General features: G+C 50.1%; 1 protein-coding gene across 1 annotated transcript in view; it reads right to left on the reverse strand.

Annotated features, from left to right (window-relative positions):
* Nucleotides 1-11,650, reverse strand: part of Itgb2 (integrin subunit beta 2) — a 28,765-nt gene extending 17,115 nt beyond the window's left edge. The window contains exons 1-3 of the mRNA XM_050142980.1: nucleotides 11,466-11,650; nucleotides 1,273-1,333; nucleotides 864-952 (exon numbers count right to left, since the gene is read on the reverse strand). Coding sequence (XP_049998937.1) covers nucleotides 864-952; nucleotides 1,273-1,330 — 147 coding nt within the window. The 5' untranslated portion in view covers nucleotides 1,331-1,333; nucleotides 11,466-11,650. The remainder of the gene's footprint in view (nucleotides 1-863; nucleotides 953-1,272; nucleotides 1,334-11,465) is intronic.
* Between the last annotated feature and the right edge of the window lie 10,468 nt (nucleotides 11,651-22,118).

Below are 22,118 nucleotides of genomic sequence, written 5' to 3' on the forward strand. Positions count from 1 at the left end.
GGAATCTCCCAACAGGCAAGGCTCCAGGCACACTGTGAAGGACTGTGGTGACTATGTTCTTTGAAGTGGGATGACCTGCCCAGTGTAGGTGGCGTTGACCCGTGGGTTTGGGTCCTGGGCTGAAGAGAGAGGAGGAAGGGAGTTGAGCGTGGGCATTCATCACTTGGCTTCCTGACTGTGGCCGGGATGTGATCAGCTGGCCCACACCCACACCCCCACTGCCTCGACTTCCTCACCATGACAGGCTGTCCTCTCTAGCCGTGAGCCAAAACAAACCCTTCCTTCAGTTGCTTTTGTCGGGGTGTTTTTACGACAGCAACAGAAGAAGAACTATAGCAGTATGTTTTTATAAAAATACACTCAGTGGTTTTTTAAAAGCAAATACCTTATTCTCAAAGACCTGTGAAAAAGAAGGGACAGGGGCTGCCTGTCTGTAGCTTCCACTAGCAAGGATCATGTGACTGAGGAGAAAGAGTAATGTGTGGGTTGCCCTGTGGGGTCAGCAGCTTGGGGACCCTGGGAGGAGGGTATGATCAAGGTTCAGTCCCATGGGCGAGCCCTCTATGGGGGGGGGCAGCTGAACCGAGGGACCGCCATTCAAGGCGAGACGTTCCCACCATGCCTGACAGTGGGCCTCCATCTCCTTCTGCTCTTTGTTCATATTGTGAAGCTGGACTGTCCTCCCCTATGTACCTGGGTCAGCTTAGGTGGCCACAATACATTCATCTCCCTTCTAGAAGCTTCTCTATTGAGTCATTCCTGCTATGTCCTAAGGAGATCGCCCTAGTATCTCCAGCTTAAGAGATGTAGAGGGGGTGGCAAGGGCAGCTTAGACTCTGTCAGAATACCCACACCGCTCTTACCAGCTTTTGGCACCACGCGCAGCCAGGCGCCGACTGGATACAGTCCCGACAGTTGCTGACTTTGTACTTGGTACACTCCTGGGATGTGACTGGGGAGACAGACAGGCTGGATAAGGGCCCTGCACCCATGCTGGTTGCCCTCAAGAGTGGGGGTCTCTGGGGAGTGTGCGGGCTAGTGTCTATGGTCTTATGTGGTCTGGGAAGGGCTCCCGAGTCACCCCAATGGGATTCAGAGCAGCACTCTGGAGTAGCAATTCTGAGTAGCACTCAGACTTCACCTCCTGTTATATGGGAACCAAAGCCATCCATTCCTGAGACTTACTCCCAGAGGAGGGCCCTTCCTTATGCTCGAGGGGACATGAGGTGGGCCTGCTATATGGGAATGTAGGGACAACTCCACAGAACTCACCAGATTCCAGGAAGAGCAGTCCAGCTAAGGCCAGCAGCAGTAAGTGTGGGCCCAGCATGTCCTGTAGAGAAAAGGACTAGGTGACTTCAGGCTGATCACCTGAGGACTTCTTTCTTGCTGGCCTCTTGTCCTGCTGCCACAGGGTGTGAGAACCAGGGAGGGCCAGCACAGATTGCTCTCAAGGCCCATGGGGACGAGTCCACTCAGTTACCACAGGGAGGGATGTGGAGGCCTGAATACTGGCTCAGGTGGCCAGGTACCTAGAAGAGCAGGCAGCCAGCTTCTGTGGGGATACCATGGGCATGCATGCCCACCCCCCCACACACACACAGAGGAGGGAGGGAGGTGGGCATGCACATACACACACAGAGGATGGAGGGAGGGAGAAGATGAAGGAGAGAGAGAGAGAGAGAGAGAGAGAGACAGAGACAGAGACAGAGACAGAGAGAGACAGAGACAGAGACAGAGAGAGAGACAGAGAGAGAGACAGAGAGAGAGAAAGAGAGGCATGCCTCGCACAGCCCCATCCCTACCATACAAGTGCAGCGGCTTACACTGCCCAGGGCAGGCCTGTAATACCTGTGTATTCCAAGGCCACAGTGAGCTTAGCCCACAGACCTGGTTGACCCAGACAACAGAAATGGGCCCAGGTAGAGCCATGCACTTGGAGTACTTGTGAAGCAGGGTTGAGCTGACTCACAGAGACTGCCTGTCTCTGGTTGTCTCAGATACTCCTTAGAGCCTTGATTCTAGTCTTGCCCTGGAGGAGATAGTACTGGGGACCCTACTGGAATCCCTGACTCTGGCAGCAGAGAATAGGCTTCTCAGAGCTCATCCACAGCCTAGACTACCCAACTGCTGTCCACCTGCTGCCATGTTTCTGGACCACAGCACCCTATCCTGCTTATAATGAACGATCCTGATGGCCTTGAACTAATAGGGAGCCCAGCTGGGGACTGGCCATGCTAAGCAGCCTGGAATGTGACTTCCTTCCTTACAGCTGGGCACTGGCAGGATTGTCATTCTCCTAGATCCTAACTGTCACTGTCCTTTCACTGGAAGGACCCAGAGAGGTCAGGACCCAGCCCCTGGGACCTGTGATGTTCTGGGTCAGTGGCCCCTGTATCTGAGTTCCTAAGACATGAGGATCTGTGGCAGGCAGGCAGGAAGAGATATGTGACCAAGGCCCATGATGTCAGAAACAAAAATCAACATGCCTTCCCAAGCCATGACCAGCTCCTCTGCAGGGCAAGGCTGAAGCCTCTGAGGAGCCCGAGTGAGGGTGGGGACAGTGTTGTCAGGCCGGTGCTTTGAGGATGGCTTTTAGTGCCCTGTATGGCCTGAGAGTACTGGGCACACCAGCTCAGGATCCTTGACATCACCTTTGTTCCCTGAAGACCGGCATCCATGCTGAAGTCTGTGATAAAGTCTCTAGGGCCACCCCATTTTGGGGCCCCGTGTAGCCTCATTTCTGACCCTTCTAAAAGTGACCTGTGACCCCAGAAAGATTGCCTCCAGGGTCCAGAGTTGTTAAATGAAAGCCCACTCTGCTCCACTTAAGGAAAAGCAAGACTTCCTCCCTGGCTTTCTGAGTTTAGCAGACTGTAGCAAGGTTGGGAGCAGACTTCAAGCTACATGGGACTCATCCCAGCTCTGAATGTTTCTGTGTCTCCCAGTCCCGGGACATCCAGCTCAAGCTGAGGCAGCTATATTTAATCCTGCTTCTGCATCCTAGACCCCAGAGTTCCTTGAACACTGCTAGGTCCACCAACTCCCTTGGCTAACCTGGGACCTGGCACGTGTCCCTGAGATCTGCATGCAGGCACTACAATCCGGTCAGCGTCAGCAAAGTCCCCTTTCTGAGGCCATGGCTGCCATGGATGGAGAGTGGGGAAGAGATCTTCTAGGGTACAGACATGATGTTTTGGGGAGAGGCCCCACAGATATCCCCCCGCAAACAGCTGTGACAAGTCAGTATTCAAACTTAGTTTTTCAAATGGGGAAAGTGAAGTTCCAAGCAGCAGCAGGGTATAGGGCTGAGAGTCTCATTATACCTCTGCATACACTCACACTCGTACACACACACACACACACAGAGTGTGTGTGTTCAACTTGGTTAGAGGACGAACCCACAGACCACATGCCCTGTCCTGACCTTGGCCACAGGAAGTGGGTGGTGGTCATGGTAGCTTTGTTCCAGGTGCTGAGCCCTCAGAACTGAGAACTGTTGAGAGCAGCCATCTCCACCTGGGTCCCCTCTGCCCCACAGAGGACTCCAGACAATGACAGTGGTGTGAGCTAGGGAAGGTAGACAGGTGAAGACCAAGCTCCAGGTGCGCAGGGCCTGGCGCTGAGTTCCTGCCAGCCTCTGTATGGGTATCAGCACAGAGAAGCCCTGCCTGGCTTGCTCCGTGGGCTTTAGTGAGACCAGAGTAATAGAAACCCAAAAGAGCAAAGCCCGTCTAGTTCTTTCTGCCTCGGTTTCCTTTTGTGTAACTGGAGCAGATCGTGGGTGTCAGGGCCTAGACCTGTCTAAGGCTTTCCCTGAGGCCCTGATGTTCAAGGCCAGCCTGGTCTACAAGAGCTAGTTCCAGGACAGGCTCTAAAGCTATAGAGAAACCCTGTCTCGAAAAACAAACAAACAAACAAAAACCTGTTATGAGACTCTGTACTTCTTTTTTGCTTTTCCTTTTTTTTCTTTTTGGTTTTTGGAGACAGGGTTTCACTGTGTAACCTTGGTTGTCCTGGAACTCACTCTGTAGACCAGGCTGGCCTCGAACTCAGAGATCTGCCTGCCTCTGCCTCCCTGAGTGCCACCACTGCCTGGATAATGCTGTATTAAGTCCTCAGCTTTTACAAGATTTTCTGACCCCAGCTTTTTCCTACCATCTTTATCTTCTTATCTCTTAGCCCTTCCTCTTAGGGCCCTGTCTCTAATAAACAATCACTGGCCCAGGTCACATGGGGCCTGCCCTAGGAAAGACAGATTTGAATGTTGCATCTCAGAGTTTTCAGTGCCTAGCACAGCTGGTCCCTCCTCTCAGTCTGGCAGCCAGCAAATGGGGAGACCCCTGGCCTCTGTAGCTGCCGGCCCCCTGGGACTGTACCACAAGTCCAGGCAGGACAAGAATAAGAGCGCCTGGAGGCGGAAGAGCTCCCATGGTTACCATGGTTACCTCACAGCCCTGCAGAGGTCTCCTCCAGTCCATGGACTTCACTGGAGCTTTGGCAGGTACCCTCGCCAAGTCATGCGGTGTGGCCTTCTGCAAAGGCCTCCTCAGAAAGCCCTACCCCAGTAGCTACTAGAACTCTACACCAGAGCCATCCTCAATCTCCACCCTCCACTAAGCAAGTGCTAGCCCAACCCAGGAAGTGGTGAAGATCAGCAGGCCACTCCCACTGTGAGGCCTGGGTTGTCCTTCCCTGAAGATTCCCTGGGGGACTGTGGCATTACACAGAGGCATAAACAAAGCCCCTTCTTCTTCTTCTTCTTCTTCTTCTTCTTCTTCTTCTTCTTCTTCTTCTTCTTCTTCTTCTTCTTCTTCTTCTTCTTCTTCTTCTTTTTAAAATAAGATTTATTTATTTATTATGTACATAGTGTTCTGCCTGCAGGCCAGAAGAGGGCACCAGTTCTCATTACAGATGGTTGTGAGTCACCATGTGGTTGCTGGGAATTGAACTCGGGACCTCTGAGCTCCAAACCTTTGAGCCATCTCTCCAGCCCCCAAACCCCTGCTTCTTTGGACCTGGGTTCTGTGATAGGAAAGTCACTGCCTCATACACGTCCCCATGAAGAATGAAATGCACAAGGCAAAAGAGGAAACAAAAGGCAATTTGGGCAGGGTATGGCGACCTATAACTGTAATCCTAGCACTTGGAGGTGAAGGCTACAGGACCAGAAGTTCAAAGTCGTCCTCAGCTCCGTAGTGAGTTCAAGGACAACTGGAGGCACGTGAAATCCTGTGGGCGGTGTTGTAAGAAAATCAGCAGGGAGGTGGTAAGTCTTTCAAAAGGCTAGTGGTGGGTGGCTTCCTGTCCTGAGCCAGAGCACTTGAGGAGCCTGACTGAGCGCTACAGGGGCAATCAAGTAGCTGAAGACTGGCCCAGCCCTGTGTGGTTTGGAGGGAGAATAGATGGAGTCCTAGGACCCCCTTTGTGTGAGGCAAACAAAAATAAAGGCGTGTGGTGGTCAGAGACGATATCAGTCCAGTGTCAACATGACGTCACTTCTGTCCTTACACATTCACAGGAGAACCAGGGGCAGATGGACTCAGGGTATTGGACAGGGTTCTGGGGTCCCGGAGCTCTGGGCAGAGGACAAGGGTGCAGTAGAAACAGAGGGAGCAGCTGGGTTGGGGACACTGGTCAAGGACCCAGCGCTCTGGACAAACATGGGGAACAAAGAATGTTCTCGTTCCCCTTCTGTTGTTGTGATACAACACTGACCACAGGTGAGTTAGGTGAGGACAGGGTTTCTTTCAGCGTATAGGTCACAGTCATTATCGTGGGAAGTTAGGGCAAGAACTCGAGCAGGAACTTGAAGTAGAAAGGACAGAGGAACCCTGCTTAGTGGCTCACTCTCCCACAGGCTTACACTTAGTTGGCTTCCTAGATAGCCCAGGGCCACCTGCACAGAGCATGGTGCTGCCCACAGTGGTATAGGCCCTCCAACATCAACTAATCGTCAAGACATTTCAACATAGATATACCCACAGGACCATCTGATCCAGGAAGTTTCTCAGATGACTAAACACTGTGTAAAATTGACAAAGCTAATTAGGACAAGGGACCCACAGGAACAGATGGAGGAGCTGGGTTCTGGAATACTGCATCTGGGGTCCTAGAACTCCAGGGAGACTTGGAACAAAAGGCCAAAGGGGTCAGAAGGAGCACTGATTATGGAAGATACTGGTCCCATGGACTCTCAGAAAACCGCCAGATCTACAAAAGAAACTTCCTAAGTGAGTGAGAGATATGGTCCCATGGTGCTTACTACTGATGGAGTCCGGAAATGCCGAGAGCTGCAGCAACTGACCAACTAAAGTTAAATGAAACTCACTTCTAAAGTCATCGAAGAACACTACAACAAGCTAGGCACAGTGGAACAAGCTTTCCATCCCAGCGTTCAGGAGGCAGAAGCAGGTGGATCTCTGTGAGTTCGAGACCAACCTGATAATATGTAGTGAATTCCAGGACAGCCAGAGCTACCTAGTGAGACCCCATCTCAAGCAAGCAAGCAAGCAAACAAATAAATAAATAACACTGCAATAAGAAGTCCCACAGAGGGAAACTCCAAACGTCCTTACAGGCTTGCTAGTACAGGAGAGTTCTCCTGCTGCAGCGCTTCCTCTCTAACAGAATCTGAGAAGTTAATGATCAAAGCTGAGTATCTCCAAGGAGCATGGACCGTGAGCAGGTCATTCAACAGGCAGAACTCAGATGCTGAGGGGCATGGGATACCCATTCAAAGATAGGCATTTCTGGAGTAGCTTTCCAGTGGAAGATGGTTTTACCATTTTAACACGACTTCTGTCCTGTGGAATCTGACGCAGTAGCGTCATGGTGTGGACAGCTGCCGGGGCAATTCATTCTCATAGTGAAAGTGAATGGCTGGGAAAAAGGAAAAGCCATGGACCAAAGTCCTGTGGGTACCATCACACCAGTGACTTCAGGTTCCTCCATATTCTGTCTATATGCTCCAGTTTATGTAGTAAATGTGCATGGTGACGTCACATAGAGACGCACTGTGTGAAATTGCTATTGGTGTTTTTGTCCCTGCTGTCAACGTCCCCGAGGAGAGTCCTACTGTGACAGCAAGCAGAATGGAAGTGGTGACCTCACACTGCTACGGGAGCCTGCTCATCAATCCTTCATCACTTCATTCATTAACTCAGTCATTCGTCCAGCAAATGCTTGCTGGTCTTTTCTGAGACAGGGACAAGGGCATTCAGGCTGTTCTGAGACATTCTTGGACTTGGTCATTCCTGCACCTTGCAGTATCTGCCCTGACCCACGACCTCCAGCTAGTTTCTGGATTTCCAGAGCACCTACCACTCTAAAAAGCACCGTGGAGCACAGTTGATGGCTCCCTGGCTCTCAGCCTGAGCATCCTTAGACCCTGGAGCTCAGGGAGATCCCTGACCACTGCTCAGACAAGAGGTCTCTGTGCTCAGAAGCTTCCAAAGCATCAGCACTGGGGGACTCAAAGCCCCTGCATTTCTCACTGTCCAGATTTGAGCATCACAGAGACCTTCATGCCCATGTCTACATCTCGTGCGCACAGGCTATGACCTGTTGCAATAAATTGTTGGTAGAGATAGGGCTGTGGAGGGCCCACTGGGGTCAGGGCCAGTTCCTGGAAGTGGACAGTTGTCCTCTAGAAACAGCAATGGACATTCTGGTGTGGGACAATTCTATATTCTGTCAACAATGTTTTAAATAAACACTGATTGGCCAGTAGCCACAGGCAGGAAGTATAGGTGGGACAACCAGACAGGAAGTAGAGGCGGGTCAAACAGGAGAATTCTGGGAAGAAGGAAGTTTCTTTGGGAGTCCTGCCCAGACAGTGAAGAAGGAAGATGTGACCTGCCCCAATGAAAAAGGTACCAAGCCATGTGGCTAACATAGATAGGAATAATGGATTAATTTAAGTTATAAGAGTTAATAAGAAGCCTGAGCTAATGGGCCAATCAGTTTATCATTAATATAGACCTCTGTGTAATTTTTTGGGGCTTACCAGCTGTGGGAACTGGGCAGGGCAGAAACCCCAACAAGCAGGCCCTCATGTTACAGACATTACATTGCTCACAGTACCCCTGTGAGACGAAGGGTTAGCCTTTGTCTCTGTCAGCCTATGTCTGGCCTCAGTCTGTGGGTTTGCTCTGACAGGCTCACAGACCTAGGCCACACAGCCAGGCACAGCTGCAGAGGGAAAACACATCAGCCCCACCCCCAGAACATCCTAGACATAGGCCCAGCTGCATAGGCCACACACAGGCCGCTCCATTTCCTCCCTTCCTGGAAGCAAAGGACCCTGCAAGGTGACTCTCATGTGTCTATGTGGCTGAGCTACAGGCCCCCAACACTGGTTCCCACATGAGGCTGGGTGTTACTGGGCAGGCCTTTTCAGGGTGAACCTCTATGTCCATAGACTCAAAGTAGATTTTCCTGCATAGTGCAGTGAGCCTCATCTTACCAGCTGAAGGGCCTGTCTCATGTTGGTTCATTTCTGTGAAGAACTCTGAATCCTCTAGACCCTGAATTAAAGCCCAGCTTTCAGGGCGCTCCTGGGGTGATGTAAAACAGCAGTGTGCCAGGCAGTGGTGGCACATGCCTTTAATACCAGTCCTTGGGAGGCAAAGGCAGGCAGATCTCTGTGAGTTCAAGGTCAACCTGGTCTACAAAATGAGTTACAGAACAGCCAGGCATGTTTCACTGAGAAACCCTGTCTCAGGAAGCAAAGCAAAACAAACAAACAAACAACCAGCATTGTGAGGCTGAGCTTCCTGATTGACTTGATCCTGGGGCAGCAAAAGTGCTTCCATGCCTTTCTCTTCCCCCATCAGCACCAAGCAGTGGTGGGTCCCAACCTTATCGGATCCTACACAGACCATCTGAGTACTGGCTGCTCGTGGATGTCGGTGTTCACAGGGACCCAGGGGAGAACCAGCAGATGGTCTCCTTGATGCCAGGACTGTGAGTAGCCCAGATGCTATGTCTTCCAGGGAGGGAGGAAGCCGTCAGAGTACACACCCAGCAGGACCCAGGACCTGATCTGATCTCGGCACATCACCTCTTTTTTTTTTAAAGAATATTTATTTATTCACTTATTTTATGTATGTGAGTGTTTTATCTGCATGTATGCCTTTGTGCCAGGAGAGGGCATTAGATTCCCCACTAGAGATGGTTGTGAGCCACCATGTAGTTGCTGGGAATTGAACTCAAGACCTCTGGAAGGGCAGCCTGTGCCCTTAACCGCTGAACCATCTCTCCAGCCCTGCACATCACCTCTTAGGGGCCAACTCTTTACTGAGGAACCTCTTGCTGGATGATGATGAGGGACCTGACCCTGGCTTTATGTTAGAACTCTGGCTGTGCCGCCAACCCACTCTGCTCTAGGAGAAGGTCCTGAAGAAAGGACTAGAAGACTTCACCTGCGCTCAGAGTGACCTTGCCTTCATCTGTTGCTCACCTCAGACTCCAAGCAAATCCTGTCAGACCTACTATGTGTGAGATCCACATACAGAAGCAAGGCCTGAACTCCAGCCAGCAGAGACACTTACTTCATAGAGCCAGCAGGGCTCAGTAGCCATCCAGCCACCCAGCACACCTGGGCCACCCGTGTCAGCTTGGCTGCTGCCTCCCACTGTCAAAGTGTCACAGAGACCCCTCCACAGGGCCTGGGGGTCGCTCAGACTCATGGGATCTGGGAGGGAACTAGCGTTCCCATTTGAGGTCCCGTTCATGCAAAAGAGTACGGAGGCTGGACACAGCTAACACTGGGCTGGCTGCCTGTGGGCATCTCCTGAGCACCACTCAAGGGTGCCCAGCATCCAGGCAGGGGGCATCCTGAGCTGGGTTTTCTCAGAGGCTAGAACTGTAACCTTGGGTGACAGAGTACACTTGAGAGTATTTGGGAGCCTTGATTGACACAACTTCAGGCAGGACTGAAGGCCAAAAGGGGAGGGATTTAAAGACAGAGGCTGATCCAGGATCCGCTCCTCCCCACAGAGTTACCCCACTGGGACTCTGTGCAGCCCCACCCACACAATTAGCCCCTCCCACAGCCCTGCCACCCGCAGAGAGCCACCTGTGCCTGAATGACAACGCTGGAGCTCATGGGAGCCCCGGTTACCTCCTCCACTCCATCTTCCGGGGAGTGAATTTTGCATCACTGTTCACTGCAAATGGTTGGAGTTTGCAAAGCCTGGCAGCCAACCCTATGAGAGTCCAGCGGCCTGCACAGCCTACACCCTTTCTACACAGAAAGCAGAATGATTCCTCCCAAGCCCTATATCGAAGTCAGCTCCTGTGCAGAACTTCCTGTAAAGGGCAATTGTATGACTCTTCCGCCCCCACAATCCCAGAGTGACTGCAGTTCACCTCGCCAGTGTACTGCATGCCTTTGACAAGACGGTTCCACATACTTCAACAGAGAAAACCAGAGTTGTTGGAGAAGGGTGGAGGTGGGAAGTTTGGACCTCTGCAGCCCCATCTAACCTTCAGGGCCTGCTCACTTGACTCCTGCTTTGGCAGAGGCCCCTGGGCCTGACTCCCGCTCAGGGCAGATATCGACGATCACTTATCAATTTATTCACTGTTGGATACAGAAAGGGTGTCTGCCACCTGAGACCCAAGCTCATGGAATCCACTTCACAGAGCCAGCCAGCCCCTCAGCAGCTATAGCCCACCCTGCCCTCTGTGCCCACCCTCTCCTTTCCCCGACCCCCCACCCTCGCCCCCAAGCCAATCTCGTAGGGCTGGGCCCTACAGGCATCCATTACTGCCTCTGTCTGGGATGTGGCCCTGTGGTTCTTAGCCCCAGGCCTGGTCACTACAGTGTGTGGGATTGTTGGGCAGAGGACTTCCTCATTGGTTGGTATGCTGTGGGCTAGGCTGGGCGTTGGTAGCCCAGGTCCCAGAGACTTGCGGGGCAGTCTGAGAAGTTCTTTCCTAAGACACAAAGATCTCAAGGCCCTCACTGTAAGGCAGACGGGCGCCAACGGTGTCTCCCCAGCTCTTTCTCCCATTTGTTGCCTTCGATCTGGCAAGTCACCTCCATGACCACAGGCATCTACTTCCATCCATAGCGGGTAGGTGACGGCCCACATCCCCTTAACTCCACAGCTTGCTTCGTCCTCCCTCCCGGCATAGCTGCCTTCCTCAGCCCCAGGCACCCAGGCACCACGGCAGAGAGGGAATCAACTCAGTCCTCTGCCCACTGACCCACACCCAGTTATAGGAGTTCCTGGGGCTTCTGTGACTCTGCCCCAGGGTGGCACCACACCTCCCTCCAGTGGACATCAGTCAGGAGGGTCTGGATACCCAGAAGTCATAAAGAAAAGGTCTCAAGACCTTTTCCTGTGAGATACCCCCAGCGAGGGACCCAGATGGGCCGCCAGCATCTGTTCTAGGGTTGGAGAAATGGAGAGGAATTCTGAAGTAAAAGCCCAGCCCAGGAGCCCCGCACTCACCGCTCTGGGTTCCTGGAGTCCTCCACTCAGTGGGTCTGGCTGACTGACAATGTCTGCTCGCTCCCTGCCAGCTGGCTCTTCGGCCCTGTCTAGAGAACACAGCCACTGAGGCCCCAGCCTGATGCTTCCTGTTGTAAGTAAGCACCCAAGAGGAAGTAGGGTGACAGTGCTGCTCCTTGGCCCACATGTGGGTTTCACCCCAGCCTCCTGACAAGCGGGGAGTCAGGGAAGAGATACCGAGAGAGGGAAGAACCTGTAGGTGATGGCAAGCTTTGCAGCGGGAGAGGAGGGGCTTCTGCGGGAGGCAACGGTCATCGGTCATCCATGGCACTGGGGGGCTCTCGAGCGAGCGTGTGGAAAAGAGGTAGGAACTCAGGGACCAGTGAGCAGAGGCTGACTGAGAGAGAGGCCCAGCTACAAATGCACAGGCTGAGGCGGTAGCCTTCTGAAGGAAGCAGGTGAGTGAGAGGAAGGAGGTTGGGGGAAGGTTCCTGGGAGGGGGGGATGGGTACAGAGGGATGCGTAGGGACTCAAATCACAAAGTCCAAGGTGGACAAAAACCCACATGACAACTATGACAACTTGCAAGAGTAGCAGAAAGAGAGACCCGGAGTGGGAACCTTAACCTAAGATTTGAGATGTCGGCCATGTTGAGAAGCCAGTAGTCTTTTTCAGCGATGATGTTTTGTGGTTACTTCTCAGTGTCTCCCTCTTAAGAGTTTGAAATGTTTGAGATGATATGATAACATTTCAGATTTTCTTGCGATGGGGTAGGGGTTGGAGACAGGTGTGAATACAGGACCGACCTCTGTAAGCTGCCCCCAGTTACGGGGTGGGGGGCCAAAGATCGCGGTGTTCACATTCTACCCTTTCTGCCTGTGATATAGTCGGTAGAATTTTCAAAGATTTAGCTGCATGAGGATAAAGCTGTTGAGTGGGACAGTTTCAGGGTTGCTGGATGTCCTGGGGATGATGGTTGCTAGGGTTACAAGAAGACGAAGCTAACAACCCTGAACTTTCATGTGTATTTTCTCACAGTTGAAAAAATGTGCGAAAGATGATATCAGACTAACTTAAAAAACAGCGATGGAAAGTAGGTGTAAAGGTTCACACTTGAGACCAGCATTTAGGAGGCTGAGGCGAAGGACTGCTGTGGATTCAAGACCAGTCGGACAATAGTGTAAGAGCCTACCTCAAAGAGGATTGAAGACTAAAGCAAGGAATGGGAGATCTACGTATCCTTGTAGAAGATACTAATACTACCCAGAAAGATCAGGAAGGCCTAATCCAGAGGCCAGAGAGACAGCTCAGAGGGTAAAGGGCTGGCTGCACAGGATCAGGACCTGAGTTCGGTTCCCCAGAAGCCACACGTAAAGCTGGGTGTGACTGTGTGCATCTCTGACTCCAGAGCTGCGCGTGTAGACAGTAGGATCTTTGAGGCTCACTGGTTGGCCTGTCTAGCTCATGGGTGAGCTCCAGGTTCAGTAAAGAGACCCTGTCTCAAAAAATAAGATGGAGGCCCATTGCGGAAGACGTCAGATACCGACCTCTGGCTTCCACTGCATGCATGCATGAGCAGGCTCTCTCACAGATGCACAAACATGGACACGCTTCACATCATGCACACAGACCCCACGATCTTAGAGCTTACGAAATACACAGTGAAAACTGACACATGAGCTAACTGATGGAGCCGCAGGCCTGCAGGCCTCTTTAGCGAGGGGTGGGTGGCTGTTCTCATACCCGAAATCAATACCTGACATGGAGAAATAAAAGGGAGCAAGATCATTCTGGCTCATGGGATGTGGCCACCTTGGTAGGGAAGGCTTGTGGGCAGGACAGACTCCTGCCCGCGGTGTGTGTGGGGGATGAGAGCAGAGCTATTGTGGCAGATCTAAAACTGAAGAGGAATGTAGCTTCAGTAGTTTGACTTTCCCTTTCTTTAAAAGAGGGCTTATGTTTTATTTTAAAATCAAATTTTATTTTATTTTAAATTGTATTTATTTGGGGGCTGGAGAGATGGCTCAGCGGTTAAGAGCACTGGCTGCTCTTCCAGAGGACCTGAGTTCAATTCTCAGCAACCACATGGGGACTCGTAACCATCTATAATGAGATCTGGTGCTCTCTTCTGGCCTGCAGACATACAGAACACTGTATACATAAGAAATACACAAATCTTTAAAAAAATAATAAATTATGTTTATTTATCTATCTATTAATTTTGTTGTTTTGAGACAGGATCTCTCTATTTAGCCCTGGCTGTCCTGGAACTCTAAGTAGACCAGTCTGGTCTCATACTCAAAGAGATCTGCCTGCCTGCACCTCCAGAGTGCTGGGATTAAAGGTGTGTATCACCATGCTCAGCTTTTTTCTTTTTCTTTTTTGTTTGTCTGGATGTTTGTGTGTCGGTGCAGCTGGAGGTCAGAAGAAGGCATTGGGTCCTACCTCAGCCCATGGGATGGTACTGCCCACTTTCATCTGGAAACTCCTTTACAGAAATACCCAGAAGAAGCCAGGCTGATCTTTGGGAGTTCGAGGTCAGCCTGGTATAGAAGAGCTAGTTCCGGGACAGGAACCAAAGCTACAGAGAAACCTTGTCTCAAAAAACAAAAAACAAAAAACAAAAAAAAAAAAAAAAAGAAAGAAAAAGAAAAAGAAATACCCAAAGGACTATTTCACTAATTCTTCCAGTATTTCTTAATCCTTAATTTAGATGATATCAAAATTAACCATCATAAGTGTGACTTAGGAAGACAAGTTAACTAGAACGGAAATTGTGCTGTGAAATGTTTGAAGGAATATTCTAACTTGGACACAAATGTTGGGGAAATATTATTTTCAGGTGTGTGACTTTTGTTTACGCTGCATTTGTTTAACTCTTTGAAGCTGTGTCACTGTGCCTGTCTAAAACCCCTGATGGTCTAATAAGGAGATGAACGGGTAATAGCGAGTCGGGAGCAAGGATAGGCGGGGCTGGCAGGCAGAGAAGATAAACAGAAGGTGAAAGCTGGGTGGAGAAGAAGGAGCAAGAGAACAAAGGGAAGAGGACATCAGGGGCCAGCCACCTAGCCACACAGCAAGTCATGGAGAAAGAAGCAAATAAAGATATACAGAAATAGAGAAATATAAAGGCCCAGAGGCAAAAGGTTGTCGGGATAATATAAGTTAAGAAAAGCTGGCAAGAAACAAGCCAAGCTAAGGTCGGGCATTCATAAGCAATAATAAGCCTCCGTGTGTGTGATTTATTTAGGAGCTGGGTGGTGGGCCCCCCTCAAAAAGCCAAAAGAGTAAAACTAACACATACACAATAATGTTAAAATATTGGGGATCACTTGCTGAGCCACAAAGCAAGCCTCGGTGTAGTCCAAAACGCAGAAATAACGAGGAAGTCAAAATTAACTATGAAGGGAGACCATGAAAGGAGAAGGCCAGAACCCTGCTAAGCAGGAGAGAAACCCCCCAGTGAGAAACCCAGCACACCTCCACAATGGGCTAATAATGGGGTCACAATGCTGGTCGCATGGTGCAGCTCAAAACTGAGGTTAAGTTTGGTGAGGTGAGGGCTCAGTAGTTAAGAGCTTTGGCTGTTCTCACAGAGGACTGGAGTTTGGTTCTCGACACCCACACCAGGCAACTCACAACCAGCTGTAACTCCAGCTCTAGGGGATTGAAGGCCCTTTTTTGACTTCCTCAAGCATATGCATACTTAAGACTCAAATCTTTTATAAACCTTTTATAAAAAAACACAATGGTGAGAGTCTTATTAAAGGCAAGTTTCACAGCAAACAGGAGAAATAAGCTCACTTTATGCAAATGATCTGATCATCTGCTTTTTGGAAAGGAGTGTACAAGTAGCTGACCAATATGGAAAAATATTAAACATCCCTAGACGATGGCGGAAATGCAAATCAAAGCTGCAGGAGAGGGCGGTCCTCTCGCCCCAGCGGAATGGCAGATGCCGTGAGGGTTTGGGGAAGGGGGGGCTCCTATGAACTTCTGGTAGGGATGCTGATTACCATGTCCAGTATGGAGAACCAGACTGAACTTCCTCAAAAAGCCACGAGTAGAACTACCATATGAACCGACATTCCCTGGGTAGATGGCTTAATGATAGGAAATTAGTGTGCTGAGGGACCGCTGCACTATCCATTACAGCCATAAAGCAGAATCAAACTGGGAATCCATTGGTGGATGAAAAGGGAAAAAAATATATGGCACATAGAAGAGGATCTTACCATTTATAGGAACATTGATGAGGATAGAGGTCATTATGTTAAGTGAAATAAATCGGACAACACACATACAGAGCCCCTCTTGTTTCTCAATTACACAATGAAGCTTAAAAGTTGTTCTCGAAGTAGAGAGCAAATCTGGGCATGGGGACTTAAGCCTATAGTCCTATCAGTTGAGAGGCTAAGGCAGGAGAGTGCCAAGCCAAGGCTACGTAGTGAGCTCCAGGCTAGCATGGGCTACAGCATGAGACAGTCTCAAACAAGCAAAACAAAAAAGGAAGTGAAGGATAGAAAAGCAGTCAGCACAGGCCGGGGTGGGTGTGCGTGGGTGGGGAGAGGGTGACTATTACAGAGCTGGGCTGGTTCTCAGCACCCTAGGGGTGAAGGGTGTCTCCGTATCTCATTCAAAGTGGAAAAATATCCCTGCTGAGTAGACAACAAATGCTCAGTGTGTGGATCGCCACCTCCTATAACAGCCATGACTCTTACCGTGTTCTGATAAAATGCCTGACAGAAAGCTACCTAAAGAGGAAGGGTTTGTTTCGGTTCACAGTTTAAGAAGGGACACGATCCATCACCGCAAGGAAGGCACGGCGGTGGCGGCAGGACTGTGAGCGGCTGGTCGCATGGCACCCATAGTCAGGAGGCAGAGATGAATGCTGGCACTCAGCTCGCTTTACCCTTTCCATTGGGTCCAGGGCTCCAGCTCATGGGCCGGTGCCTCTTATGTCCAGGCTGGGTCTTCCTCAGCTAGGTCTGAAAAGCCACTCCTAGACACGCTGCCGTGATTCGAGTACAATTGTCCCCCCTGCCACCCACAGACCCACTTATGCAAACAGTAGGTCCCTGGCTGGTGGCACTGTTTTGGGAGGTGATGGAGGTGGAACCCTGCTGGAGGAAGTGCATTCTTGGATAGAATTTGAGGGGTTTTAGCCTTGCCTTGTTTCCAGTTCAATCTCTCTGCTGTGTTTGCAACTGAGACGTCACCTCTCAGCTTCCCGCTCCAGCCCCCAGCCTGCCAGGCTTCCCCAACACCAAGGTCTCTCTCTCTCTAGACCCATAAGCCCAGCTGTCTTTTCCTTCTACAAGTTGCCTTGTCATGGTGTTTAGCACAGCAACAAATGAAATCCATACACCCCCAAGTCTGTCTCCAAGGGTATTCTACATCCTGACAAGAAACGTTAACTGTCACATCTATACAAAAACTGTCAAGAACAAAATTCATTAATGAAAATATCGTAATATAAACATTCACAATGGAAAGAGTGAAAGGGAAAAGGAAAATGGGAAATAGGAGAGACCAGTGGAAAATAGAATTCTAAGCCACAGAGTTCAGGCCAACCACCTCAATAATCACACAGTGTGCCAAGGGCTCGTAGCACCAAGGCAGATATGGGCAGGTGGGTCCTCAAAACATAGTCTGACTCATTACTTCCAATGTGAAGCCAGCCCTAAATGTGGTGATGTGGGCGGACTAAGAAGGAAAGGGCAGGAAGGGTTCACTTGCGAATCAAGGGGAAACGAGACTGGCATTCTGAACTGCACAGTTGAGGGCAAGAATGGCTGGCGAATATGAAGGACTGGAAGGCGCTGAAATAACCCACGCTCCTGACAGGGCTTAAAGAATGGGTGAGCCTGTAGCAGAGACAGAGTTGGGGAAGCAGCCCATTGAGGCAAAGCTGAGGACCGGCAGCAGCCGGTGGAGAAGAGCGCTCAACTTGACCTTGAGAACCTAGTATGGATGGCTAGGCAGGACTGCAGGGAAGAGTGTGGAAGGAGCACAGGTAGGGCCAGAGGAGATTCTGATGGCACAACAGGGGAGACATGCTCAGTTGTTTTGTCATGCATGTGTGCACATGCGTGCATGTGCATTCGCTTGCTTCCTCTGACTCTGCACAAAACCTACCTGTGTCTTTGACACACAGCCTGCCTTCAAAGCTGGAAACCAAAACCCATTCACACTTTTCTATGTGAAAGTCTGGCAAGTACAGGAAGCAATTCATCTACAACACCAGACGTGCCCATGCCTAGAGGAAAACATAGTGTGGGAGGACCAGGAAGCTACCAGCCTCTCACTTCGCAGTGAGAAAACAGAGGCCAGAGATGCCCAGCTGGGCACCGGGCTCAAGCAGTTAGTGGGCGAGCCGCTGGACTTTTGGTTGTATTTGGTCCAAATTGGGAGGGCGATGCGGTCCCAGAGAGCAAGACCATGCTTCCATCCTACAAAGATGCTGGGATGCAGCACCGTTTCTTTGCCATTCCTGACCTACTCCAAGAAGGAGCCAGGTCCTGAGGCTGAAGGGGTGGGCAGGGCGGGAGTTAGATTCTGGAAGCCGGCTTCCCCTTTTGTAGACCCACAAGTTCCATCCATGTCCCTTTCACCCACACCTGAAGGAGACCAAGCTCATCAGCGGTGGGTGAGGGCTCTCCCCGGTACAGAGGGCAAGCAATGAGCCCTAGAGAACACTGAGCTGTGCTAAGAGACAAGCAGGTCAGTAGCAGGTCACGGCACAGTGAGTGGGAACCCAGAGGACACTCCAGGCCTGGTGGGCAAGAGTTAGAAGGAAGCCAAGAAGAGAGATGGGCTATAGATCAGTGGACAGAGTGCTTGCCTAGCATCCACGGAGCCTTAGGTTCAACCCCAGCATTATGCCAGGAGTGATGCTACATGTCTGTAATCCCAGTACTTGGAAGATGAAGGCAGGAAGGTCAGAAGTTCAAGACTATTCTCAGCTATATCAGATTATTATTATTATTTTTAAAAAGCCTGTATTCCCTTAATCCCAGCACTCAGGAGGCAGAGGCATCTGGCTCTCTCTGAGTTTGAGGTCAGCCTGGTCTACAGAGTGAGTTCCAGGACAGCCAGGGATACAAAAGAGTGTTTCCAAACAAACAAGACAGAAAAAAGAGGATGTGAGGACTCAGAAGACAGGGAGCACGTTATGTGCCATTCTTCCCTTTGCCCATCCGAGCACTGCCATGTGCTCCCCAGCTCCACTTCAATCAGTTACCACGATGAAGCTGGCGGCTCTTGGTGAAAGTAGGATTCTGGGGAGTGGTGCTGTACTTGATACTGCAGGGATGCTGGAGGGCCAATCTGATAGGTCAGTGGCCAGCAAGGACCAGCAGAGAGAGAAGGAAGAGCTGAGGCAGGGTGCACATTGTCTTTTTTAATACACCCTGGGAGTATGCTCAGAAGCAGCTTGGCTCGTAGACTGTCCCCAGCCCTGGGCCTCCCTGGGCCTCCCAGCTGACCTGTTCAAGTTTCCCTCTGGCCCAACTCCAGTCTTTTGATGCCCTTCCCCCATCTTTGCCTCTTCCTTTTTGACTCCTTCCCCCTAAGAGACTTCCTTTTGCAGCATAGATTGAGCCCTGGCCACCTCTGTGGTGAATCGGGGGTGGGAGGCGGAGCTGGCAGAGGAGGAGGTGAGAGGAGGCGGCAGGCGAGAGCTCTGAGAGAAACACAGGAAACCTGTGGGCAACGGGCAGTGCCCGGGGCTCGCTCTTGCTTGGTCCTTTGGAACCACACCATCAGGCACAAGGGATCCCAAGCCCTCCCAGAGCAGGGTAGCCAGGTATGGGTGCAGGAAGGAGAGAAGCAAGGTTGTTCCTTTGCCCTCCCTGTCCTGACCACGATGGCTCCTCACCCAATCACTTCCCCCAATGCAGTCTCTCCTTTGTCTTCCTCTTTGTGGGAAGGAGTTGAAGAAGTCAAATCCTTGCTTCCATGAGTCACCAAAAGATGTCACAGTATTTAAGAGGGGTAGGACTTTGGCCCTCCTAGGACTGTTGACCCAAATTCGCTTCCTATCCCTCCTTAGACAGACTGATCTGCAGGCTGGACTATGTGGACCTTATTCTGAGAATCATTTTACAGACCTTCCTGGGGGTGAGGGAAATGTGGTTCTGAGTCAAAAGAGGTTGAGCAAGGAAAAAAAAGTTAAGCAAGTATCAACTCTAGAGGAAAACCAGAAAGTCGTACACAAAACTATAATTAGTTTAGCTCAATACCGAACAACATTTGTGTGATCAGAACAATAAAAGAGCTAAGAATTCATTAAAGCCGGGCGTGGTGGCACATGCCTTAGTCCCAGCACTCGGGAAGCAGAGGCAGGCAGAGCTATGTGAGTTCGAGGCCAGCCTGGTCTACAAAGTGAGTCCCGGGACATCCAGGGCTACACAGAGAAACCCTGTCTCAAAACAAAACAAAACAAAACAAAACAAAACAAAACAACAACAACAACAAAAAACCAAAATAAAATAAAATAAAATAAAAAGTAAAACAAAAAACTATAGAACTATGTGGGGTACAGGGAACAGAGAGGGACTGATATTTTCATTACCAAAATATGAAGGCAAAACTACCTTCCCACTAGTGCAATCCCCTGCACTCCAAAGGCCGGGCAGAAGTTCATAGGTCAGATGTGAGGCACCTAGCCCCAACCCAGGCCCCACCTGGGTGAGACCTCTGCTTGCCCTGTGTCACTTCTCTTTCCAGATCTTACCAAACCACCATTTCCTGCTCAGTGTGTGGTTTCCACCGATGTTGGAACAAAACTACTGATATCCCCAGGAGAATGTCAGCAGAAGGCCCGGGCTGCATTCATCCAAGCAAATGTGTTCTCACCCTGATTTCTGCACTCAGGTTTCTCTGGGTCCTTTTTTCAGCTCTTCTCTTTCTGTCGTGGGTCACACTGGCTGAGGTAGCATTAGGGCATAGTATGGTCTACAAGCTGTGGCCAGACCCTCAAGATTTTCCATGCCTTTCCTTCTCTGAGCCTCAGTTTCCCTTAAGTGCCAGCGTTTGAGGACAGCTGGGGGCACGTGACAGGGTCCTGCAAAAGGCCTGGCTCACAGAGCAGAAGCTCAGAACAGGAGAGGCTATAAGCAACCAAAATGGGGGAGTGGGTAGAGAGTGTTTAGGGGATGCGCGAGGCCCCAGGTACCATCCCTCACTCTGTGTGGATGAAATTCAGTCCTAGTGATCAGTGATTGCAGAGTCTGATGAAATCATCTTAGGTTTTTGTGGAAAGTCTTCATCTGAACTTAAAAACTAATTATTTTTTAATGGTTTATTTATTTTTATTTTTTATGTGCATTGATGTTTTGCCTGCATACATGTCTGTGTGAGGATGCCAGATCCTCTGGAACTGTCATTACAGACAGTTGTGAGCTGCCATGTGGATGTTGGGAATTGAACTCAGGACCTCTGGAAGAACAGCCACTGCTCTTAACCACTGAACCATCGCTCCAGCCCTCAATAATTATTATTTTGTGTAATATGTTTTAAGTTAAAATATAATCACATCATTTTCTTACTCCAATCACTGCCAAGTCACTCCCATGTTCCCTCTCAAATTGATAGCCTTTTTTATTATTGTTTTATATGTGTGTGTATATATATACATATATATATACACACACATATATATAAAACTATATATACACGCATATATATTTTGTTTTTTTTTTTCTGTTTTGTTTTGTTTTTTTTTTTCAAGAGAGGGTCTCTCTGTGTAATAGACCTAGCTGTCCTGGAACTTGCTCTGTAGACCAGGCTGACCTTGAACTCACAGAGATTTGCCTGCCTCTGCCTCCCACGTGCTGGGATTAAAGGTGTGTACCACCACTGCCTGGCTATACACGCATATATAGACACATACATATATGTATGTAAAGAATAAGAATCCCTGATGAAGGGTGAGAGTTACACTCACTTGTGGGTATAAGGACAAGTTTTAGGATGTAGGAAGGAATTATGTTTGTCTAGTAGGTTCTCTTCTAGTCCATGACCTCCCTAGCCCCTGAATAGTTCGTTAGGTTCCATTTGGACTTATACAGACAATTCTTCCTAATTTTTCTGAATCTGCGTGAGCCTCCTTAAGTGTAATGTAAAGAATCAAACTATTCAACCCTAACCTCCGAGGATGTAGAGTGGTGAGATCTTGGCTTCTCTAAGAGAAGAGGGCAAGAGGGTAAGGTGAGGGCAATATGGAGGAAGACCTGAAGCCTGGGGGCCGCGATCAGTGAAGCATCTCCGCTCATTGCGCCCAAAGAAGGGGCAGCGTGAGAGCTGGAGCAATGAACACCATAGAGAGACTGTTTCTCATACTATCCCTGCTCTGGACACCAGGGAGGCCTACAGAATATAGACCCCCACACACACTACACACCACTCTGGCTTCCGTCAAACTTAGCCATCTCTCACGTCTTTGAACACACTGGATTGTCCCTGAGCCCATCCCCTGCCCACCCACACCTTTCGGCACTGAAAGGCCCAATCCAAATACCACCTCCACTTTCAAATATTCCCCTTCATCCCTCTGGGTAGCATTAGGCAGGCAGATGGTTAGCTCTGAGAGGGACTGATCAACAGGCTCCCCGAAACAGGGTATAAGGAACAGTAGGTGAGCTGGGTGTG

The sequence above is a fragment of the Alexandromys fortis genome, unplaced genomic scaffold (genome assembly GCF_014885135.2).
Source record: "Alexandromys fortis isolate MF-2015 unplaced genomic scaffold, M_Fortis_MF-2015_v1.1 scaffold_9, whole genome shotgun sequence".
NCBI lineage: Eukaryota > Metazoa > Chordata > Mammalia > Rodentia > Cricetidae > Alexandromys > Alexandromys fortis.